General features: G+C 36.9%; 1 protein-coding gene across 2 annotated transcripts; it reads right to left on the reverse strand.

Annotated features, from left to right (window-relative positions):
* Positions 1-444: 444 nt before the first annotated feature.
* On the reverse strand, positions 445-23,947 carry d4 (double PHD fingers d4). 2 transcript variants are annotated; one of them, XM_070213940.1, is made up of 4 exons: positions 23,473-23,660; positions 23,317-23,407; positions 22,260-22,526; positions 445-1,387 (listed from the first exon to the last, which is right to left on the reverse strand). In XM_070213940.1, exons 1-4 carry the CDS (start codon positions 23,518-23,520, stop codon positions 603-605), a joined length of 1,191 nt encoding a protein of 396 aa, XP_070070041.1. In that variant the 5' UTR covers positions 23,521-23,660; the 3' UTR covers positions 445-602. The 2 variants fall into 2 exon arrangements, with proteins under 2 accessions (XP_070070041.1, XP_070070040.1); XM_070213939.1 differs by having other exon boundaries at positions 23,317-23,947.
* Between the last annotated feature and the right edge of the window lie 837 nt (positions 23,948-24,784).

Consider the following 24,784-nt stretch of genomic DNA (forward strand, 5'->3'; position numbering starts at 1 on the left):
CAAGTATGAGGTAGTAATCTACAGCTAAAATCCTTTCAGGTTTGGTAGCTTTTATCCATGGGCTATTTTTTTGTCGACCAGTGTAATCATTATTTTTGATTTTTATTTTAAAACTTAAAAATAATCATTATTCTTGAGATTTTTTTTTTGATCAAAATAATGAATATTGTGTGATTTTTATTATAAAAGTCGTGAAATAAAAGTTACAAGCCTTTTATTTTTTTGGTCAGAAACTAACTGTTATTCTCTGACTTTTAATTCAAAAGTCTGAAATAACAGTTACTACATGACTTATAAGTAAAAGGTGGTGAATTACGATTAATCGATGACTTTTAAAGTAAAACTTTTAACTGATACGGTCCCTGCTTTAAAGTAAGTTTTAAAATTATTTTGAATTATGAGAGCTTTCAAAAGCGAGTGCACGCCGAGAGAGAAATCGCCAAGGGAGCAAAAACTTGATTATATATTATATTCATATGACACAAAGTAATATAAAAGAAAATACACAATAAACTAAAACACATTATCTACCATTTTATATATGTATAAGAGACTTTCTTATAGTTTATGCATCATGTAATTTTAAAATCTTATATGTTTACTTATTTATTCTTATGGAACTCTTCCATGCACAACTTGCAGCTCCAAGAACCTTCTGGAGGAGTGATGAGCGGTGGCGACAAGCAGTACATATGGTATCCTCTGTCACAGTCGTCGCAAAATAATAGTTGGTCGTCATTATCGGATGTCCCACAAATGGAGCAGTACTTGCATTCGATGCATTGCCAACGATATCGTTTAACTGATATTATCATGTTTGCAGTGAACTGCAGACACGATGGATGACCGGAGCGACCGCAGTCTGAGCACGACACAAGCTCTTCGGGCATATTGGTTTTTTTGTTTTCCCTCTGATCCCCCAGACAAAAGTCGCAATAAGGAGACGGTTGAGCTATGTCCCGTTCTCCACGGTGTTTGACCTTATTACCAACAGTTCCCATAACCAATGCTGAAGAATTTGTTGTTGCTTGCACCGGTGAGGCATTACAGACAGAGGAATTAGTCTTTAATCCAGCCATTGTCGCTAGGGGAATTGAGTCGTTGGAAGCTCCAGCGTCGCTGGAAATCTTTTCGAACGACGTCGAGGATGTGTTTGTTGGCATCAGAAGACCTGACTGCGAATTTTCGTCAATTGTGGGAATGGGTGAAGCAGAGTTTGAATGGGATGCGTAGAGTCCTGAGGCAGCGGCAGCAGCTGCTGCAGTACTAGCTGCGTGTGCGACGGCTGCGGCAGCTGCAGCGGCGGCTGCAGATGTATTTGCACTATTCCCACTGCCTCGACGTCTTCTATCTGATTCTCCGTCAACAACGTTTCTCCGCCGATTGCCTGAAATGTTAATAATGTATCTATATAGTATTATCAGATTAATGTCATGCTGTTCATTTTACAAACGGCATATATTTAAACGCCAAAAAAACGTTTAATTTCGGGAGGCAGTGTCGAGCGGCAGTTTTCTCCAGATGTCCACATCTCGCGCTCTCGCACTGCCCTTCGCTCTCCCTCTCCAACTCTCCCGCAACTCTCCGCTCCAATCTGGAGCCACTAAGCTAAGATTAGAGTAATTAGTTCCTATTTACATGTGTACTAAAAGTTTTCAACCGTGTTTTCCTAACCTATTTCCGCGAGGATTTTTCGCCGCTTTTTCCCTGGAACTCAGCATCTTCTACAAGCAAGCCACCCCCGCCCCAACAAAAAAAACTCATTATACCCGTTACTCGTAGAGTATTCGTGCAAAAGTATTTAACAGCTAGAAGAAAGCATGTCCGACCCTATAAAGTATATATATTCTTGATCAGGGTCACAAGCCGAGTCGATCTAGCCATGTCCGCCTTTCTGCTGTGAGGAGGCGTAAAATTCCTCCCAAATCTCGAGGCAGGAGAGCCCCTAGCAACAGCGAAGGCAGCGATAATGCGGCAGAGTTCGAGGGCATTCAGGTCCACCGGTAAATACCGGACCTTGGACCCGGCCAAAGCGGTGAGACCGTGAAATAACGGTACGCGCGGCAGTTCGATCCTTCGGAGGCATAGGACGTGTCGGTCGAAAGACGCGACGCTAACAGCCGGAGTACAGGAGGACAGTCAACCAAGATACGCGAGCGGAAGTATATGTGCGACAAGTTAACAAGATCAAGAATACAGAGTGCTCTACACCCAGATCAATATACCAGAGTCAAGACGCTAGGACAAGGCTGAGACTGCAACGGTGAGATCTGCAGGACGCAGAGATTGGATCAGGAAGAAAGAAGGACGAGCTACAGGCAAGGTGGGCACGGATCAAAAGTTTGTGCCAAGCGTCGGTGTTACGATGGTCTGACGAAGAGGCTGTTCACAGGCTAGAGCCAGACCGACCTCAGGGAACACGGCGACACAGGTGGTCTCTCGATCATTCTGGTCGGACCTAATAAGTTTTCCAATTTGTCCCAATCGGATATCTCTGCATTTTCTAAAGTCACGGGACGAACACGCAATATCTCTGAGCTAGGCGCGACGTTTACGTAGCGATCAAACAGTCGAAGATAGTTCGTTACACTGCCTGTCTGTCCGTCTGTCTGTCTGTATGAACGCTGAGATCTCGAAAACTAAAAAAGCTAGAAAGTTGGGATTACCCACACATATTGTTATCAATACCTATCGAAATGTAGAAGAATTTAAATCTTTATCTCCCTCGCACTTCTTTAAGCTGAGTAACGAGTGTCTATTAGTCGGGGCACGCTACTATAGCGTTCTCTCTTATTTTTTACTTTGAATCAAGTTTCCCAGGGGTCAATTTTAATGCCCTTGCAGAGGGTATTATAATTTCAGTCAAAAGTTTGGAATGCAGTGAAAGAGACGTTTCCGACCACATAAAGTATATATATTCTTGATCAGCACCAATAGCCGAGTCTATCTAGCCATGTCCGTCTGTCCGTTTCTATGCGAACTAGTCCCTCAGTTTTAAAGCTATCGCAATGAAACTTCCCCAAAAGTCTTCTTTCTATTGCAGGTAGTACATATGTCGGAACGAGCCGGATCGGACCACTATATCTTATGACTGCCATAGGAATAATTAACAAAATAATAGAAAAAACTTTATAGAAAGTAGGCTTTTTGATTTTTGACAATGTAAAAACAACATTTTAGGTAGGCATACCTGCAAGGGTATATAAACTTCGGCTGGCCGAAGTTAACTTCCTTTCTTGTTTTATTTTTTTTAAGACAATACATTTAGACGGGTATTTGACTATGTATTCTTCTTTATACATATGTCTCCATTAAATTGAAAATAAAAATTGAATGCAAATATCTTTTAAACCAGTGGGAATATGGGCCAAAATCTAAAAACAGGATTGATCTTCGAGTCAATACCTTTCATATGAGCTATGACATGACTATGTCCAAGGATATTTTAAGGACTTATAACGCCTTTTAATGTTTTATATGTGTAACTTCTATGTTCGGTGGAAGTACATGACGTCAAAAAAAACCATTTAGTACCAGAAAATCCAAATGATAAGAATAAATATCCCAGTCGAAATGCAGCTGTCCATCTTTTTGATTTTGCATAAAGTAATTAAAAATGAAAGTCGCGAATTTTCCAATTATTTATAAGTATATTTAGTTAAGTTAAGTTATGTATGATTTACACAAATAAATCCTCTTGTTCCTAAGAATTCGCGGTTTTTAAAAAATTGATCTCTTTAGTTAAACTGTGTATAATCCACTCAAGATAATCCTAAAAATACGCGGAATACATCTTTAGATCAATTTTAAAAACCGCGAATTCTTAGGAACAAGAGGATATATTTTTGTGTATCTTACATAACTTTACTTCAGATACCTAAATATGTATTCTATGTCTATTCTTTAAAAACCGCGAATTCTTAGGAACAAGAGGATTTATTTGTGTGGATCATACATAACTTAACTTAACTAAATATACTTATAAATAATTGGAAAATTCGCGACTTTCATTTTTAATTACTTTATGCAAAATCAGACAGATGGACAGCTGCATTTCGACTGGGATATTTATTGTTATCATTTGGATTTTCTGGTACTAAATGGTTTTTTTTGACGTCATGTACTTCCACCGAACATAGAAGTTACATATATAAAACATTAAAAGGCGTTATAAGTCCTTAAAATATCCTTGGACATAGTCATGTCATAGCTCATATGAAAGGTATTGACTCGAAGATCAATCCTGTTTTTAGATTTTGGCCCATATTCCCACTGGTTTAAAAGATATTTGCATTCAATTTTTATTTTCAATTTATATAATAAAAATTGGAGAATAAGACTTATTTTTAATTTATATAATAAAAATTGGAGAATAAGACTTATTTTCAATTTGTATTATAACAAGAAAAGAAGCTAGCTTCGGCCAGCCGAAGCTTATATACCCTTGCAGATAATTCCTATTAATTTACAAATCGCAAAAATGTTAATTTTCCTATTATTTTTCATTAATTTTGCGTTCGTTTCAATGGCAGCTATATGATATAGTAGTTCGATTTTGATAAAATTAAAATCGAAATTCGAAAATATTTGAAAAGAGTTATATCCTAGAGTAGAAGAGAATACAATAAAAACCAACGAAGCAATAATTTATTTCCTATTATATTCCCATTAATTTTCCGATCGTTCCTATGACAGCTATATGATATAGTAGTCCGATTTTGAAAAAATTTTATTCGAAATTCAGAGTTAAATAAAAAATGACATTTCCAAAAGTAGTATGTTGTAGGTTCAAAAACACCCAAGATATAATTTTTTTTACATTTTTTTTCCCCGACTGTTCCTATGAGAGCTATATCATATAGTTGTCCGATCCGGCTCGTTCCGACTTATATACTACCTGCAATAGAAAGAAGACTTTTGGGAAAGTTTTATTCCGATAGCTTGAAAACTGAGAGACTAGTTTGCGTAGAAACGGACGGACAGACGGACGGACAGACGGACATGGCTAGATCGACTCGTCTAGTGATGCTGATCAAGAATATATATACTTTATGGGGTCGGAAACGTCTCCTTCACTGCGTTGCAAACTTCTGACTAAAATCATAATACCCTCTGCAAGGGTATACAAAATTGGAAAATAAGACTTATTTTTAATTTTTATAACAAATATTAAAAAATAAGACTTAAAAAAGGTTTATCACGTTTTCCCATTTGCCGAACCATACTAAGTAAGTGGTTTTTTCCCCTTATTTTTTGGACGCTATTTTGACTATCAATTTTTTTAAACTCATAACACTTATTTGCAGTCCCTGATTTACAGTAATATTAGTAAGAAGTCCCGTAATTTGTTCGTGTGGTAATTTTTTCTAAAAAGGTGGTGCACAAACTAGCAAACCTATTCAATTTATTTGTGCTTCAGCAGTGCCAGAGCGAAGATGAGTGAAAAATAAAATCAGATAAATATATGGTCGTACAAATGAGATCTTAATCAAAAGTTTTTGGTACTTGACGTTTTTTTTTTTTTTTTTTTTGTTGACCCGTTTGAGTGTGACACCGTTTTTGCTCCAAGTGTACCTTGTAGGGTGTTGTGACGAACTTTTTGTAGGGTATGGTGACGAACTTTTTTTAACTCTGCAGTTTTATTGTCGTTTTGTATTGTTATTAGATGTGCCGTCAATTTAATTTAATTTAAAAAAAAATTGCACTTTTACCAATTTGTTTTTCAGTTAGTTTGGCCATTATCTTATTACTTCTCTTTTGTCTTTTCCGTATCCAAAATAACTTTTCCGTAAATTAAATATTTTTTATACCCTTGCAGAGGGTATTATAATTTTGGTCAGAAGTTTGTAACGCAGTGAAGGAGACGTTTCCGACCCCATAAAGTATATATATTCTTGATCAGGATCAATAGGGGAGTCGATATAGCCATGTCCGTCTGTCCGTCTGTCCGTCTGTATGTCTGTTTCAATACCGTTTGCGAGCTCAGTTTAAAAGCTAGCGCCTTGAAACTTTCACAGTCGTCCTAAAACATGTGTACGCAGATCAAGTTTGAAAGCCGACCCGATCGGACGTCTATATCCTATAGCTCCCATAGAAACAATCGGATATAGCTTTCACAAAAATGAAGATATTTCGCTCAGTGTAAGAGCTATTGGCATGAATTTTTCCAAATCGTATTTTTTTGTGCGTACCTTGATCAGGGTAAAAGCGCGTGCCGATCGGACGTCTATATCTTATAGCTCCCATAGGAACAATAGGGTAAAATCGGTCAAAATTTGACGTTTTTCAGGATATTTCGCGCAAAATATTAGCTATTCCCATGAAACTTTCCAAATCGTATTTTTTTGTGCGTACCTTCATTAGGGTAAACGCGCGTGCCGATCGGGCGTCTATATCCTATAGCTCCCATAGGAACAATAGGGTGAAAAATTTTAAAATTTTATTTTTTCAATTATTTTGTTGTTTATTAATGCATGTTGCTAGTCTAGTCAAGTTTTAATTCGTAAAATCTGCAAGGGTATTAAAACTTCGGCTTGCCGAAGTTAGCTTCCGTCCTCGTTTTTCTGTAAAAAGGATGGTTAACGCCAAACGCTGTGGGATTTTGCTACGTTGGAATTTCGATTCGTACTTTTACAGAAATATGCTCAGTAGATGTAAGCAATTTTCTGCTTTTAAACTTTTTAAAATTATTTATTTTTGGGGAAGTTACATTAAAAAACGAATCGTTCGTCACCTTACCCTACAACTTTTGAAAGTGCAAAAAATGAATGGTTCACGCCAAACGCCGTAGGTCTTAGCTCCGTTGGAATTTTAAATCGTACTTTTACAGAAATATGCTTAGTAGATGTAAGCAACTTTCTGCTTTTACACTTTTAAACAAGAGCGAACGGGTGTCCCGACTATCAGATACTTGTTACTCAGCTAAAGGGAGTGCGAAGGAGATGGAAATAAAAACTTTGATCCGCCGTAACTTTTTTTTCTACATTTCGATAGGTATTGATAACCACAATAAAACTGCATTTTTACTTTTCCGAAATATTGAAATTTTATAATCGTATATAAGCGATTGTGGGCGTTAGAGGGGGCGTGGCACCCTTTTGAAACAAACTTGCGCTGCGTAGGAACTCCCAGAATCTGCATGCAAATGTCAATCTTCTAGCTTTTATAGTTTCCGAGATCTCAGCGTTCATCCGGACGGTCAGACAGACAGACAAACATGGCTATATCGACTTGGCTAGTGACCCTGATCAAGAATATATATACTTTATAGGGTCGGAAATGCTCCTTCTACCTGTTACATACTTTTGCACGAATACAATATACCCTTTTACTCTACGAGTAACGGGTATAAAAATATTGCTTTTTGGAAATGTTGTATTCAAAAAACGAATCGTTCGTCAGCTTACCCTACACTCCCTTACAAAAATACTAGCTGCAATAGGAAGGACAAAATAACAAGAAAGAAAGTCAACTTCGGCCAGCCGAAGTTTATATACCCTTGCAGGTAAAATAAATACCAGAGATTTCAAATAGATTAAAATTATGTTTTTAAATTGTGAAAAATCAAAACGCCTACTTCCTACAAAGTTACAATGTTTATACCCGTTACTCACTATATTAAAGGATATATTTGATTCGTGCAAAAGTATGTAACAGGTAGAAGGAAGAGTTTCCGACCCTAAGTATACATATTCTTGACACGGGTCACTAGCCGAGTTGATCTAGCCATGTCTGTCAGTCCGTCTGTCTGTCCGTCCGGATGAACGCGGAGATCTCGGAAACTACAAAAGCTAGAAAGTTCGGATTACGCACACATATTATTGGGCTTCCTACGCAGCGCAAGTTTATTTTAACCGAGCGCCAAGCCCCCTCTAACGCCAGCAATCGCCCACAAAAGATTTTTAAATGTGCCTGGCGCCCACATTTTTAAAGATTTCGGAGAAGTAGATATGCAATTTTGTTGTGTATATTTATATTCATTTAAGACATTTTTCAAATCGGACCATTCATTTAAAAGTTATGGGCAATCATAATGTTATAGCCCCTATAGCGTTGTTATACCCTTGCAGAGGGTATTATGATTTTAGTCAGAAGTTTGCAACGCAGTAAAGGAGACGTTTCCGACCCCATAAAGTATATATATTCTTGATCAGCATCACAAGACGAGTCGATCTAGCCATGTCCATCTGTCCGTCTGTCTGTTTCTACGCAAACTAGTCTCTCAGTTTTTGAGCTTTCGGGATAAAACTTTCCCAAAAGTCTTTTTTCTTAGGAAGGATCAAAAAAAAAAACGTAAAAAAATTCTAGCTCCGGTGTTTTTTGAACGCGGAGATCTCGGAAACTACAAAAGCTAGAAAGTTCGGATTACGCACACATATTATTGGGCTTCCTACGCAGCGCAAGTTTATTTTAACCGAGCGCCAAGCCCCCTCTAACGCCAGCAATCGCCCACAAAAGATTTTTAAATGTGCCTGGCGACCACATTTTTAAAGATTTCGGAGAAGTAGATATGCAATTTTGTTGTGTATATTTATATTCATTTAAGACATTTTTCAAATCGGACCATTCATTTAAAAGTTATGGGCAATCATAATGTTATAGCCCCTATAGCGTTGTTATACCCTTGCAGAGGGTATTATGATTTTAGTCAGAAGTTTGCAACGCAGTAAAGGAGACGTTTCCGACCCCATAAAGTATATATATTCTTGATCAGCATCACAAGACGAGTCGATCTAGCCATGTCCATTTGTCCGTCTGTCTGTTTCTACGCAAACTAGTCTCTCAGTTTTTGAGCTTTCGGGATAAAACTTTCCCAAAAGTCTTTTTTCTTAGGAAGGATCAAAAAAAAAAACGTAAAAAAATTCTAGCTCCGGTGTTTTTTGAAATTTTACCTTCTACTCTTGGGAATATTTTTTTTATATTTTTCTGAATTTCAGTTTTTTTTTGTTTTTTAAATCGGATCATTATATCATATAGCTGCCATAGGAACGGTCGAAAAATTTAATGGAAATTAATGGGAAAAAAATTATATCTTTGTTGGTTTTTATTACATTCCTTTCTACTCTGCGATATGAGTATTTTGAAATATTTCCGAATTTCGATTTTAATTTTTAAAAGATCGAACTACTATATCATATAGCTGTGATAGAAACGATCGAAAAATTAATGTAAAATAATAAGAAATTTAACATTTTTGCGATTTGTAAATTAATAATTAATTGATCTGCAAGGGTATATAAGCTTCGGCTTGCCGAAGCTAGCTTCCTTTCTTGTTTTCTATTATTATACCCTTGCAGAGGGTATTATAATTTCAGTCAGATGTTTGCAACGCAGTGAAGGAGACGTTTCCGACCACAGAAAGTATATATATTCTTGATCGGCATCAATAGCCGAGTCCATCTAGCCATGTCCGTCTGTCCTTCTGTCCGTTTCTATGCGAACTAGTCCCTCAGTTTTTAAGCTATCGCGATGAAACTTTCCCAAAAGTCTTCTTTCTATTGCAGGTAGTACATATGTCGGAACGAGCCGGATCGGACCACTATATCTATGCTTCTAAAAAAGTCGGCAGACGCAGTCAAAGCAAAAGCGAACTACGAGAGCTGCCGACTGTCGAAGCAATATGCTTCTTCTTCTTCAAAGCAACAGCAAGGAAACATTTTAGGGAGTCGCCGTGCAGTAACTGAAAAGCTGCTACAATCACTTATAATGATAAAAACATTTTGAAGAGGCGTGTAGCAGCTTTGCATTTACTACACGACGACTCCCTAAAATGTTTCCTTGCTGCTGCTTTGAAGAAGAAGAAGCAAGCGAAAGCACAGCAGTTAAAAATATGACTTGCTTATTGCTTCGACAGTCGGCAGTTCTCGCCCTGCAGAAAAAATGCGAACTAATCTGAAAAATATTTAGTTATACAACTAATAAAAAGCAAACCAGAATTTGCCTGAACGCATTTGGACTACAAAGGGTCTAGAAAAGTTGTGCTAGTCGAAAAAATAAATAATACAAAGCTAGTAAAAAAGCAACTTGTCTCGGAGTGGTACCTTCCGGACAAAAACCTTTAAAATATTTAATTGGTAGAACAAAAACATGTTGAAGTCCAGTTAAAAGACAACTGGAATTTAACAAGTTGCAATTGAAACACATATGATCCAAAAATATAGCCTAGGGTGTAAATGTCTTGTGAAATTTAACACAAAACCAATCAAACTGAATAGGTTCTCGGTTCAATCCCCAGTCTTTGTAAATTTTTTTTTGTTTGCTTTGTAATGATATAGTTATACCCGTTACTCGTAGAGTAAAAGGGTATATTGTATTCGTGCAAAAGTATGTAACAGCTAAAAGGAAGCGTTTCCGACCCCATAAAGTATATATATTCTTGATCAGGATCACTAGCCGAGTCGATCTAGCCATGTCCGTCTGTCCGTCTGTCCATCTGTCTGTCTGGATTAACGCTGACATCTCGGAAACGACAAAAGCTAGAAGGTTGGGATTTCCCACAGATATTCTTGGGCTTCCTACGCAGCGCAAGTTTATTTTATCAAGGTGCCACCCCCCCTCTAACGCCCACAAACCGGAAAAAGCCGTGGCGCCCACAGTTTTCTATATAAACAGTACCAATTCCGTGCCATAGATGGCGTATTCGCCGCGTGTTCAACACTCCAGCTGGTGCTGGAAAAAAGCTGGTCACTCTAATTTGGAATACATTTTGCATTCAAGTAAATTATTTAAAATGAGACGGGCAAAAAACATGCAAGAAGGCATATTTATATGAAAGTTGTTAAGCTGAGTAACGGGTATTTAATAGTCGAGGAACTCGGCTATAGCGTTCTCTCTTGTTTTATTTTAAACTTAGTTTAATCTGTCCGAGTCAATATATGTGAAAAATCACTGTTTTTGAATTATGTTACACTAAAATTCATAAACCTTGTGAGGGCATTACAAAATGTGATGAGGGCATGGTTCAATAAGTTAGTGTGTCTACAAATCCAAAGGCGACTTGCCCCAAAAAAAGTAAGTTTGTTTTAATTCCTTTTTATTATCATTTACCGCACCTATTAATTGGCTAATAGCACAGGTCGACAAAATCAAGACTTTTTCTTGGCCCAAGAAAAAACGCTACAAAACCTGAAAGAATTATAGCTGTAAATTACTACCTCATACTTGGAAACTTTCCAACACGTCGAAGTTTTTAGAAATCCGTGGTCAAAGTTCCAAATTTTTGATTTTTAGGCACTTTTTGCGGCTTAATAGTAAGAAAGCCTTTCGTAGCCGAGAGCCACAATTTAGAGGAACTGGAACCTTGAACCTTTAACTTCAAGAGTGTCCAATCACAAAGCTGGGCGACCTCTATTTCTTAAGCTACAATGGACTTTACAGAAATACTTTTTGTCACTTTTTTCATCTATAGTAGCCTGATATTTTTCTTGTTGAACTGAGACCCGTACACACACAATACATTAAAAATATCAGGCTACTATAGATGAAAAAAAGTGACAAAAAGTACTTCAGTAAAATCCATTGTAGCTAATGAAGGAGAGGACGCCCAACTTTGTGATTGGGCAATCTTGGAATTAAAGGTTCAAAGTACCTCTTCCGCTAAATTTTGGCTCTGGGCTACGAAGGGTTTTCTTGCTTTCAAGCCGCAAAAAGTGCCTAAAAATCGAAAATTTGGAACTTTGACCACGGATTTCTCATAACTTCGAAGTGCTGGTAAGTTTCCAAGTATGAGGTAGTTCTCTACAGCTAAAATCCTTTCAGGTTTGGTAGCTTTTATTCTTGGGCTTTTTTTTTGTCGACCAGTGTAGTTAGGAGAGCGTCAAGTTAAGCACCGTTAAGTACAAGTTTTTTTTTTAAATAATTTTTTTGTAGTGTGGCTTAACAGCTGGAACAGTAAATTGGTTAACAGCAACTAATGCAAAACTTGTAACAAATGAACTAGTTGTTTCCGATGACAAGCATATGAAAAATGGACCAGTTCGTTGCAAGGGAATGGACATAACTTGAACTATATAACCTTCCTGTCCCAACTAGTGTTTTACAGGTCTAAAACTGATTCCGTTTCCCGCAGGGCGGATTTGGCTTTTGCTTCGACTTTGTCTGCCGATTTTTTTAGATGCAGCAGCAAAAGCATCTGCCCATATTACAAAATTACGGGAGGTCAAAGCTAGAAAAATGAAAAACAAGAAAGGAAGCTACCTTCGGCCAGCCCAAGCTTATATACCCTTGCAGATGCTCACTCGGTGCAGTTCCAGGGATATCTGATTCAGCGTGTTTATTTAAATTTTGTTTTTAAGTTGTCAAAAATCAAAACGCCTACTTCCTACAAAGTTACATTGAATTATCTTATATTTGTTTGAATATGCCTATGGGAGCCTTAAGATATAGTGTTCCGATCCGGCTCGCTCCGACATATGTACTATAGTCTTAAAACTGAGAGACTAGTTCACATAGAAACGGGCAGAAGGACAGACGGACATGGCTAAATAGACTCGGCTATTGGTGCTGATCGAGTATATATATACTTTATGTGGTCGGAAACGTCTCCTTCACTGCGTTGCAAACATCTGACTGAAATTATAATACCCTCTGCAAGGGTATAATTATGAGACTTTTGCTACCTTAGCTGCAGCATTTTAAACACTGATTGGCACAAGCGTATTCTTCTAAACTGTAACTGGACATGCTCCCATTAGCGGACTTGCCAATAATGCATAATAGCCAACCTATTCTGTTAACCTAAGCACTTTTTACCTATAAATAGTTTATTCAATAAAATCAGTAACAATTGTGACTCTCACAATCAAGTTTTACTCATTTTTGCATATAACAGAGGCTGTCGTTGTAGTCTTCAGATCCTCATGTGCAATCCTTAGTCCAACTGGTTCAAGTTCTAGGTGCGAAGGTTTTAGGCAGACAGTTTATGTATAGTATGCCAGGCATCTAAGCCGAGCAATTAATTTATTTGTTACCAGTTTTTCCCTTATTGTTGTTAACAAATTTCCTGTTATAGCGGTTAAACCACACTAAAAAAACGATTTTAACGAAAACACTACAAATGTATCTCTTAACTATTAAGTCATTGGATTTTACTAGCCCATGACGATGCTTAACTTGACGCTCTCCTAATTAATAGCCAATTAATAGTCTCGAGTGCCTCGATTATTAAATGCCCGTTACTCAGCTTTACAACTTCAATATAAATATGCCTTCCTGTATGTTTTTCGCGTGCCGCATTTCAAAAAAGTTAACATATTGGGAATTAGAGTGACCAGAACCAATAGTTAAAATAATTCATTTGAATTCGGCGCTCTTTTAGAGCTGGCAGCTTTTTTCCAGCACCAGCAACAGTGTTAAACACGCGGCGACGGCGCATCTATGGCACGGAATTGGTACTGATTAAACACAAAACTGTGGGCGCACCAGCTTTTTCCGGTTTGTGGGCGTTAGAGGGGGCGTGGTACCTTGATAAAACAAACTTTTCGCTGCGTAGAAACCCCTAGAATCTGCTTGCTTAATGCCAATCCTTTAGCCTTTATAGTTTCCAGACCTCACCGTTCATCCAGACACACGACTCAGACTTTTGCACGAATACAATATAGCCTTTTATAGCCTCTTCACATAGAGTCCATCCGTGAGAAACGGTTGGTATTTTTGACAAATGTGAAACTTGTGTTCCCACAGAGCTCCATCCACCATCCAATAACAGCTGACTGAGGAGCAGTTTCTCAGCTCAACATTAACGAAGGGGGATTTCAACTGGAAAACTGTCGTAAAATTGCGTTCTCCTAATCCTTTTGTAATAATACAATAAATAGATTAAGATAATAGTTGCAAAACATATCTGAACTTTTATAAAATCCTATATCGAGTATGCATACAAATTGCTGACTGGGGGAGAGCCTAACTACCGTACCCCACACTCCGATCTTTCTAGTCCTCTGTCTAGCCAATATTAATATGGCAACTTTGTAAAGAAAATCAAATTTCTGCTGTTTTGGTAATTTATAACAACCTTGGTACTTTTATAGGAGTATATAGTACACTTTTAATTAATATTAGTTATTATTTAGGAAGTCGATAACATATTCTGAGTCTTTGCTCGAACATTGATGCTTTCGTACGCAGAACAGCTTACATTTTGGCCCACTCATAGCGACCTGTTTGCGAACGCTTTCCGCTCATAACAAACTACAAATAATCACTATGGACGGCAGTCCATGTAGTGACGAATCGCACCAGGAGAGTGTGCGAAGGCGACTACTGATAGTCCGATCGTATTGAGTAATACACCAATCGAAAGGTATTGCAAAAACTTAAAGGATTGCATACCAAACTTTAAGAAAATCAATTGGCTTGGGAGAGAGACAGTGAAAGTGAAAAAGTGCAAATTTCGAAAATTGGAGCTGTTGGGGCCGGTGGGGATAAATGCCCCCTCGCAATTTTTAATTTTTGTTTCTATTGAAAATACCCGTCGAATGAGGGGTCATATGATAAAATCCGACGCTCCGTTCAAAAGTTATAGCCAAAATAAGATTTTCTACGCCTTCCCAAAATGAAAATTTAATTCTGTTTGTCTGTTTGTCCAAAACATGTTTTTTAAGTTTTGAAAATTTGATATGACGTTCATCACATCGATATAAAAACATTTGTTCTACCACTTTTGGAAAAACTCGCTAGTTTAGCGGGAAAACAGCTATAAATAGCTAAAATTCGGAAAGCCGTAACTTCTATACTACTAAAGCTACAGACTTGTGCTGCATCTCCTTTGAAAGGTATTTTTAAATGCTATAAACGCCTACTATTAGGAATTTGTGTAAATGTAATAGTTAAAAAGATATGAACAAAAGACAATTTTTTAAAACTTTTTTTTTATTTTTTTTTATTTTTCTCAAAAACGGCTCTAACGATTTTCTTGACAGCTTTAAATAAGTACGCTACCTAAAATTTATTCATTCGGCACGCTACAACAGAAAAATCATTTTTTGTCACAAAAGTTGATATCAGAACTTTTGTACGTTGAAGGTGCGATCGTCATTAGTTATACCCTTGTAGAGGGTATTATAATTTCAGTCAGATGTTTGCAACGCAGTGAAGGAGACGTTTCCGACCACATAAAGTATATATATTCTTGATCAGCATCACTAGACGAGTCGATCTAGCCGTGTCCGTCTGCCCGTCTGTCCGTCGGTCCGTCTGCCCGTCTGTCCGTTTCTATGCGAACTAGTCTCTCAGTTTTAAAGATATCGCGATGAAACTTTCCCGAAAGTCTTCTTTCTATTGCAGGTAGTACATATGTCGGAGCGAGCCGAATCGGACCACTATATCTTAAGGCTCCCATAGGAATATTCAAAGATATGTAAGAGAATTCATTGTTACTTTGTAGGAAGTAGGCGTTTTAATTCTTGACTCTTTAAAAACAAAATTCAACAAGAGAGAACGCTATAGTCGAGTGCCTCGACTATTAGATACCCGTTACTCAGCTTAACAACTTAATAGAATTATGCCTTCTTATATGTTTTTCGCCGCTCGATTTTTACCCAGGGATCTCTTTCTAGAAGACGCTTTCTAGAACTTTCAATTCTGCCTAGCACATCTTCCGTCTCTCTCTAGCGCAGGTGAATGCACTTGTGAAAAACGTATACGAGCAAAAAGAGACAAAATGGGCGCCCCATTTCAAATAATTTAAAATTGTGAATAATGTGAATTAGAGTGACCACAGAAATAAAGGCAGATTTTTTCCAATGCCATTTCCTAGATGGCGCTAGTGTATATTGTATAGCGCCACCTACCGCCAGATATTGGTACTACTGGTCATGAAAGGCGGAAATGTAGGCGCTGGCCAGGTTTAAGCGTTTATTGGGTTTGTGGGCGTTAGAGTGGGCGTGGCAATTTTTTACTTGGCCAATCGATAGGTATTGACGAAGCGAATACATATCAGTTACTATTTTCATAATAGCTTCAAAACTGTGGGCGTTAGAGGGGGCTTGTGGGCGTTAGAGGGGGCTTGTGGGCGTTAGAGGGGGCGTGGCACCTTTTTGAAACAAACTTGCGCTGCGTAGGAGCTCCTAGAATATTCATGCAAAATGCCAATCTTCTAGCTTTTATAGTTTCCGAGATCTCAGCGTTCATACAGACAGACAGACAGACAGACAGACAGACGGACAGACAGACGGACAGACGGACATGACTAGATCGACTCGGCTAGTGATCCTGATCAAGAATATATATACTTTATGGGGTCGGAAACGCTTCCTTCTAGCTGTTACATACTTTTGCACGAATCTAATATACCCTTTTACTCTACGAGTAACGGGTATAAAAATAGAAACGCTGAATCTGGAATCCCTGGAACTGCACCGAGTGAGCATTACTTTATCTGCAAGGGTATATAAGCTTCGGCTGGCCGAAGGTAGCTTCCTTTCTTGTTTTTTACCTCATTTAGAGGTGTTTTTATTTGATTGAACAATAGCCAAAAAACAATGAGCCTAAGCATTATTTTTTTTTTTCTGTCATCGATTTGACTTGTTCTCGCAGTTCATTCTATTTTCCATAGTCAAGAGAAAAAAACATCGCCTAACTATCGCATAAAAGAGCCCGTCAAAATTGGATGGCGGACTAACTGGGAAATTTTTGAAACGCCAAAACCTTACGGACCTTACGGATGGGAAGACCCCATTACTCTACGAGTTTCGGGAATAACAAATTTACTTTTTTTGATGAAAGAACCCGGGATCTTTGGACACACTAACTGATTGAGCCATACACGCATCACAGGCTGTAAAGCACTAACAAGGCTTATGAATTTTAGTGTGACATAATTCATAGACATAATCTTGGACAGATTTAATAAAATTTAGAATAAAATATTTAGAATAATTAGAGAGAACGCTATAGTCGGGTGCCCCGACTATCAGATACCAGTTACAAAGCTAAAGGAAATGTGAGGGAGATATGAAATTTTGATCGGGCATAACTTTATAACGAATGGTCCGATTCGAAAAATGTATTCCACGTTTCGATAGGTACAAATAAACACAACAAAATCGTTTTAATACTTCTCCGAAATCTTTAAAAATGTGGGCGCCAGGCACATTTAAAAATCTTTTGTGGGCGATTGTTGGCGTTAGAGGGGGCTTGGCGCTCGCTTGCGCTGCGTAGGAAGCCCAAGAATATGTGTGGGTAATCCAAACTTTCTAGCTTTTGTAGTTTCCGAGATCTGCGCGTTCATCTGGACGGACAGGCAGACATGGTTGTATCGACTCAGCTAACAAGAATATATATACTTTATAGGGTCGGAAACGCTTCCTTCTCCCTGTTACTATAACTATCAATATGGACGGCAGTCCTGAAAAATGATTTTAGATGCGACTAAATAAGTACGCTACCTAAAATTTACTCGTTCGCCTTCGCCTACCCGTCCAATGAGGGGTCATATGATAAAATCCGACGCTCCGTTCAGTTATAGCCAAAAGAAGATTTTTTTCTTCTTCCCAAAATGAAAATTTAATTCTGTTTGTCAGTTTGTGCGCTTGTGTGTCTGCCCCAAAACGTTGGTCTAAAGTTCTGGACATTTTATATGGTGTTAAACAGCTCGATATAAGAAAAATTAGTAGTACCACTTTTGGAAAAACTCGCTAGTTTAGCGGGAAAACAGCTATAAATAGCGAAATTTTGGAAGGCCGTAACTTCTGTACTACTAAGGCTACAGACTTGAACTGCACCTCGTTGTAAACGCCTCACAGTGGGGCGAAAAAGCCAATCAGCGGAGCCCTATATCGAATATCTTTTGATGGGGCATTGTTAAAGGCAATTAAATATGTAAAAAAACATCATAAGGTGAATTTTTTTAGTAAAATTTTTTTGTTGTAAAAAATTTTTAAGAAAAAAAAATTTATTTTTTTTAGAAAAAAAATATAAATAAATGTCTTATAAGGTTCTAGGTTTCCCAATATTTATTTTTAATTTTACTTGATTTTTGAAAAAAAAAATTATTTAAATTGGTCAACTATATCTTATAGCTGCCATTTAAACGCTTATTACAAAGGGGAATGTCTCGGCTCTATTTCAATATTGGTTCATATAAATTGGGATTAAGTCATTATTTATCATTTTAGCTCTATGCTTACCTTTATTTTTAATTGGTCAATGATACACTCATAGAATCAATCAAGGATATATAGCATATTTAAAAAAAAAAATGGTAGAAACCGGTATTTATTTCATATCTGTATTTTTAGTAAAATAACATAATCTAAAATTTTAAACCCAAATTTGTTTATTAATTAATCATTATCTTCATCAATACCTTCACATAAGTAAAAAATCTTCATGATGTTAGGGCGCGCGGATGAACCAGGGCTGACGATATTTCAAATTATGAACATTTCTTGCTAACTTAAACTGCGGTTTTCTCAGAAGAGGCACAAAAGGGCAGGCTAATTTTTCCAGAATATGTAGTTAAGTATCTAAACTTTTTTTTAAAAAAAGAATTAAACGGGGATCTAGGGTGTATCCAAAAAATCTCTTTTTTTTGTGGAACACTTTTAAAAAATTAAAAAAAAATAGTAATAATAATAAAAAATACCTTTTTTTCTTATTGGCTAAAATTATATTTCGAAAAATCCACTTTATAAATCTGTAGTGGGAGAACCATTCATCACAGATCACTCTTTCCTTTTGATTTGTATAGAGAATTCCATTGTTTTTAAAGTTGCATTGCAACATTTTGGAAAATCTTAACAAAAAAAACCATTTTGGCAGGCTTTTTGTTCTAGGCGCCCCAGTGTGCGCCTTCTGAACGTAATCCGTCTAAATACAACATTTTAAAATAATACTAAAATACAAATTTGTTTAAAAATTATTTTTGTAGCTTTTTTTTAATTTTTTTTAAAACGGCTTTAACTATTTTCTTTAATACTTTCATTTGTATAGCTCTTGAGATTCCAAAAATGTTGGTGTATGGCGCGTTATTGTAGAAATTCAGGTTCAATAGTTATTGAAAGACAACAAGAAAGGAAGCTAGCTTCGGCCAGCCGAAGCTTATATATCCTTGCAGATCATTCATTAACAAATCGCAAAAATTTTAAATTTCGTATTATGTTGACAATATTTTTCTATCCTTCCCTATGGCAGCTATACAATATAGTCGTCTGATTTTTGTTAAATTTAATTCGAAATTCGGAAATAATAAAACTTATATACTACCTGTAATAGAAAGAAGACTTTTGGGAAAGTTTCAAGCCGATAGCTTCAAAACTGAGAGACTGAAAATCAAGTAACTTTGCGATTTTTTCTATAAAAACTGGTTGGATGGATTTAATTTAAACCAATTGTATATTATAAAGTGTCACTTAAATAACATCCACTAATTTTTATAGCCGATACTATCGTCTATTATACCTATTATATAAAGGCGTTTTGCGGTGACCACTGTATCTCCTCCAAAAATTATCGGATTTCCACTCTGCTTTTACATTTTGCTTAAGAAAAGAAAAAACCCGCCCCCTGGGAAGAGCGATTTAAAATTTTTTTTTTTAAGATTTTTTTTCCCCTTTCCAAAGTCAAAAATGCGTTTTTCACCTAAAGAATTCGACTTTGGGCTTAAAAAAAATACTTTATGTTAAAAAAAAAAAAAGCGCTCCCTAGGGGGCGGGTTTTTTTTATGCAGAAAAATATGCAACAAATTTAAAAACGATCGGTGGAGCCGTTTAGAAATGCCGATGACCACGGACTTTTTAAAATGTGGTTTCGAGAAAAACGCACTAAAAGATGCACTTACGTACCTAAAGTCTTAGAGGTTAGGGTACTAGTTTTAGCATAACTTCTAAAGTTTTTGTCCGATTGACTTAAAACTTTTTTTGTATAATTTTAAGATGTTAATATACAAGAAAAAAAAATTTTAAAAAAATCGATATTTTTTTTTTGAAAGATATTCAACAATATATTAAAAATTATATTCACAAGAGTAGAAGGTAATATTAAAAAAAACATCGAAGCAAGAATTTTGTTTACGTTTTTTTTTCCGATCTTTCCTATGTAAGCTATAAGATATAGTTTTCCGATCCGGCCGGTTCTGACTTATATACTACCTCCAATAGAAAGAAGACTTTTGGGGAAGTTCCATCCCCATAGCTGAGAGACTAGTTTGCGTAGAAACGGACGGACAGACGGACATGGCTAGATCGACTCGTCTAATGATGCTGATCAAGAATATCGGGGGGTCACAGAAATTATTTCCAACCGAAATTCGTTAAAGTTCTTACGTGCATCAATGCAAAATCCAACCGTCTTCGGTTGTAAGAGATTTCTGTGACACCCCTGATATAGGCAATTCTCTGGGGATGTCAACCAGGCCAAATAGCGTGAAACTTGAAAAAAACATATTTCTATATGATTTTGCACTGATATTTGATTCTAGTTAGATGGATCCTCAAGTAAGCTAAGTAATTTGAGTATCCTTGGATAATTTTCCAGGACAATACCTGTTATATGGACAAAAAAGTAATTTTTTGGTATTTTTTAAAGTGGCTCTTAATCGATTTTTTTGACGTTAAAACCACCTAAGAAAATGACGGAAAAAACTGTCGCGTGCAACATGTAGCGTGTGAAAGTCATTTCGATGCCAATAAAAAACAAGAGAGAACGCTATAGTCGGGTTCGTGTCCCGACTATTTAATAACCGTCACTCGGCTAAAGGGAGTGCGAGGGAGATGGATATATAACATATTTTTGATTGCGTATAACTTTTTAATGAATGGTCCGATTTTAAAAATGTCTTCTACATTTCGATAGGTATAAATATGTACAACAAAATTGCATTTATACTTCTCAGAAATCTTTAAAGGTGTGGGCGCCAGACACATTTTAAAATCGCTAGTGGGCGATTGTGGCCGTTAGAGGGGGCGTGGCACTCGGCCGAAATAAACTTGCGCTGCGTAGGAAGCCCAAGAATATGTGTGGGAAATCTCAACCCTTTAGTTTTTGTAGTTTCCGAGATCTCAGCGTTCATACAGACAGACAGACAGACGGACAGACAGACGGAGAGACGGACATACGGACATGGCTAGATCGACTCGGCTAGTGATCCTGATGAAGAATATATATAGTTTACAGGGTCGGAAACGCTTCCTTCTACCTGTTACATACTTTTGCACGAATCGAATATACCCTTTTACTCTACGAGTAACGGGTATAATTAACCACTCAATATTTTGTAATTACAGCAAATACATTTTAAAGAAGAAAGAACAAGGAACACTATGAAATTTACTGCATTAAAATATTCCTTACCGTTTCGTTACAATCGAAAGTTAAACAGGAAGTCAAAAAAGTCACTTCTATTGGTGTCGCGTGCGAAAGTCTTGGTTTTTTTTATATATCTTAAAAACGAAAAATGTCCCAAATTCATCCCTAGCACATGTTTTAGTGCTCATCAAGACCTTTTTTTTTGAGCCTAGTGCCAAAAAAAAGAAGTCCTGGAAATGTGTTTTTTTACATGCAAGGCCTACGAACGTCGCGTGCGGCACCAGAGAATCGCCATTATATACATTATGGGGTCGGAAACATCTCCTTCATTGCGTTGCTGAAATCATAATACCCTCCGCAAGGGTATAAATATAATTTTTTCAATATATTTTAGCCTAATCCTAAGGTACTTTGGAAAAATGCCGTTCTTTACATTTTGTTTTAGCCCTTCCCGCCTTTATAGTCGAATCAAAATGTATCCCGATACCTCTTAACTTCTCCGACCGATCCAGTGAATTTCCTCACAGTTTTCCGTTCGAAATTTATTTTTCAAATAAACTGACGAAGTTTTACAAAAAATTGCTTTTCGTGGAGCCATTTTAACATTTTTTTGCGGTGTAATGATGGTAACTGCTCTCAATCTCTACTACTAACTAATCGCGATATCAAAGACCCAATGTTTGCAGCAAGTTCCATAAAAAAAAACTTGGTCAGCGAGTGCCTGATTATTCGTTGCTTAAAAATGTTGACATCCTATCGAAAATGTGATTTAAAAAAACAATAAATAACAGCAAAAAAATAGATTTAAACCATTTTGTTCAATTGCTTGATTTATTTTTTGCAAGTGACTGTCCGATTATGCGATTGAGTCACTGTACGTATCTCCCCCTTAACCACCCAGAAGAGTTTTCAATCATACAAAAGCTAAAATTATATTGCCGAATTTATTTTTCCTAATCAGTCCTTTAATGACAAAAGTTACCATGAGAAATCGATTGTTCATGTTTTTAACTTACCACCACCTTTGCGACCACGTTTGGGAGTGCCCTCTACGCTAGCATTAGTTCGTCGAGATCGCGAACCCTTTTTGCGTTTACCCCTGCTGGTGTAGGACTCGTCAAAATCGTTGTCCGAATCCAAATCATCCTCATAATCATCGCCATGGTGATAATGTGATGTGTCCATTTCATCGTGGAACCATTCTTTCTCGGCGTTCGCATGTGAGTCCTTACTATCATTGTCTCCTGAAGCTCCCATGGAGTTGCCATCCGTAGCAGCAATGGCTGTTTAAATATAAGAATATTTTTTTTGTATTGGTGTACGAACTTAAGATGGAACTCTCACCCCCGATAAGAAATACCTAGCGTTTAATCTTAACATTTTTAGTTCGCAGTCTGCTAGTTTTTGTAAATTTGTATACCCTTGCAGAGGGTATTATAATTTCAGTCAGAAGTTTGCAACGCAGTGAAGGAGACCTTTCCGACCCCATAAAGTTTATATATTCTTGATCAGCATCACTAGACGAGTCGATCTAGCCATGTCCGTCTGTCCGTCGGTCCGTCTGTCCGTCTGTTTCTACGCAAACTAGTCTCTCAGTTTTTGAGCTATCGGAATGAAACTTTCCCAAAAGTCTTCTTTCTATTGCAGGTAGTATATATGTCGGAACCGACCGGATCGGACAACTATATCTTATAGCTCCAATAGGAAGGATCGGAAAAAAAACGTTGAAAAAATGCTAGCTTCGGTGTTTTCTCAAATATTACCTTCTACTCTTGGGAATATTATTTTTTATATATTTCTGAATTTCGAATTAAATATTTAAAAAATCGGATCACTTTATCATATAGCTGCCATAGGAACGGTCGAAAAATAAAATGAAAGTTATTAGGAAAAAAATTATATCTTTGTTGATTTTTATTACATTCTCTTCTACTCTGGGATATGACTATTTTTAAACATTTCCAAATTTTTAAATTTATAGGAAATTTAACATTTTTGCAATTTTTAATTAATAGAATGATCTGCAAGCTTCGGCTTGCCGAAGCTAGCTTCCTTCCTTGTTTTTTTTCTTACCTGCACTTTCAGCAAGATGCAGATCTCGTGGGACAGCACCGACAGTCGAAGGAACAAGATGATGATGTTGATGCGGTTGATGGTGGGAGCTCTGCAGATTGTGTTCGCGATACTGATATGCTCTGTAGCTCTGATTTGGGTTAAGCAAATACTGACGTTTGGGTTTGCGCCAACGGGAAGATGGATAAGTGTAAATCTGACCATGTCGAAATCCTGGCATACGCTGTTTTTTTTTTAGGAAAAGGGAACTGTGTGTTTGTGCGACCCCTGTCTGGGGATCAAGGAATGGCATGCGAAGTCGGCGCTCAATGCACAAGCGAGTGTTGAAATTCTCGCTGTTTTCAAGTATCTCTTTATACTTCTCTTTGTCATTTAAAAGGTTTTGAATCTTATCGAAATTTTCAATGTTTACTACCAATGTTTTTTCGAATTCAGATGCGGAAGCCATATTGGCTTTTCGAAGCCAAACGATAGGTAGGTAAAATTCTAAAGATAATTGTATTTCCTTTTCTTCTGGTTCTTTCACACACAAGTAATCTAATCTATATTTATAAGCGGTACAAAACAAAAGGGATGCTTTAATACACCAAATGGTGTCAAATAAGCGTGACCGCACCGTTAACGTTAAAAAATACTATCCGGCCTAAAATGTAATACCATTAAATATCATTTCAGTTTCAAGAAATACCATTCACAACCCATACAGGGTATTCCCTTAACTGTTGATCTGCTGAATTGATGAAAATTCAAAAGAAAATTTCAGCAATTAAGGGAACGACCCAAAATGGTTTCTGTTGAATTTTCAAACAGCTGTTATTTGTTGAAAAGTTTCACGGAACTTAAAGCTTGTAAAACTTGATTTATTATTGCTAGGTACTGCCTAAAATTGTTATTAAAGTAATAATAACCACAAATATACTTTTTTAGTTGATTTTGAAATACATGATGCGTACTGGTGATACTAAAATGTTACAGAGTTTCCATGACTTTTAATAAAAACGGTGACAACTCTGGTTTTCACCGATTCAAAAAAAATTTTAACAGCCTCAAGGTTGTTGAATTGCTGAAATTTCTGAAAGTTGATTTTTGTATTGAACAGCTAATTAACAGCTGACCAAAATTCAACAATTCAGCAATTTAACAGTTTAGGGAGTACCCTCATAAAAACACATGATAGAACGCTATAGTCGGGTGCCCTAACTATCAAATACGCGTTACGAGCATAAATTTTTAACGAATTGTCCTATTTGAAAAACTTTTAGGTATGTATTGATAAAGACAATAAAACTGAATTTTTACTTTTCCGAAATCATTAAAGACACATTTTAAAATCGTTAGTGGGCGATTATGGGCGTTAGAGGGGGCGTAGCCCTCGGCTGAATCAAACTTGCGCTCCTACGCAGCGCAATAATATGTGTGGGTAATCCGAACTTTCTAGCTTTTGTTAGGGAAGTTGGGTTTTGTTTTC

Source organism: Drosophila takahashii, chromosome 2R, assembly GCF_030179915.1.
Source record: "Drosophila takahashii strain IR98-3 E-12201 chromosome 2R, DtakHiC1v2, whole genome shotgun sequence".
Taxonomy (NCBI): domain Eukaryota; kingdom Metazoa; phylum Arthropoda; class Insecta; order Diptera; family Drosophilidae; genus Drosophila; species Drosophila takahashii.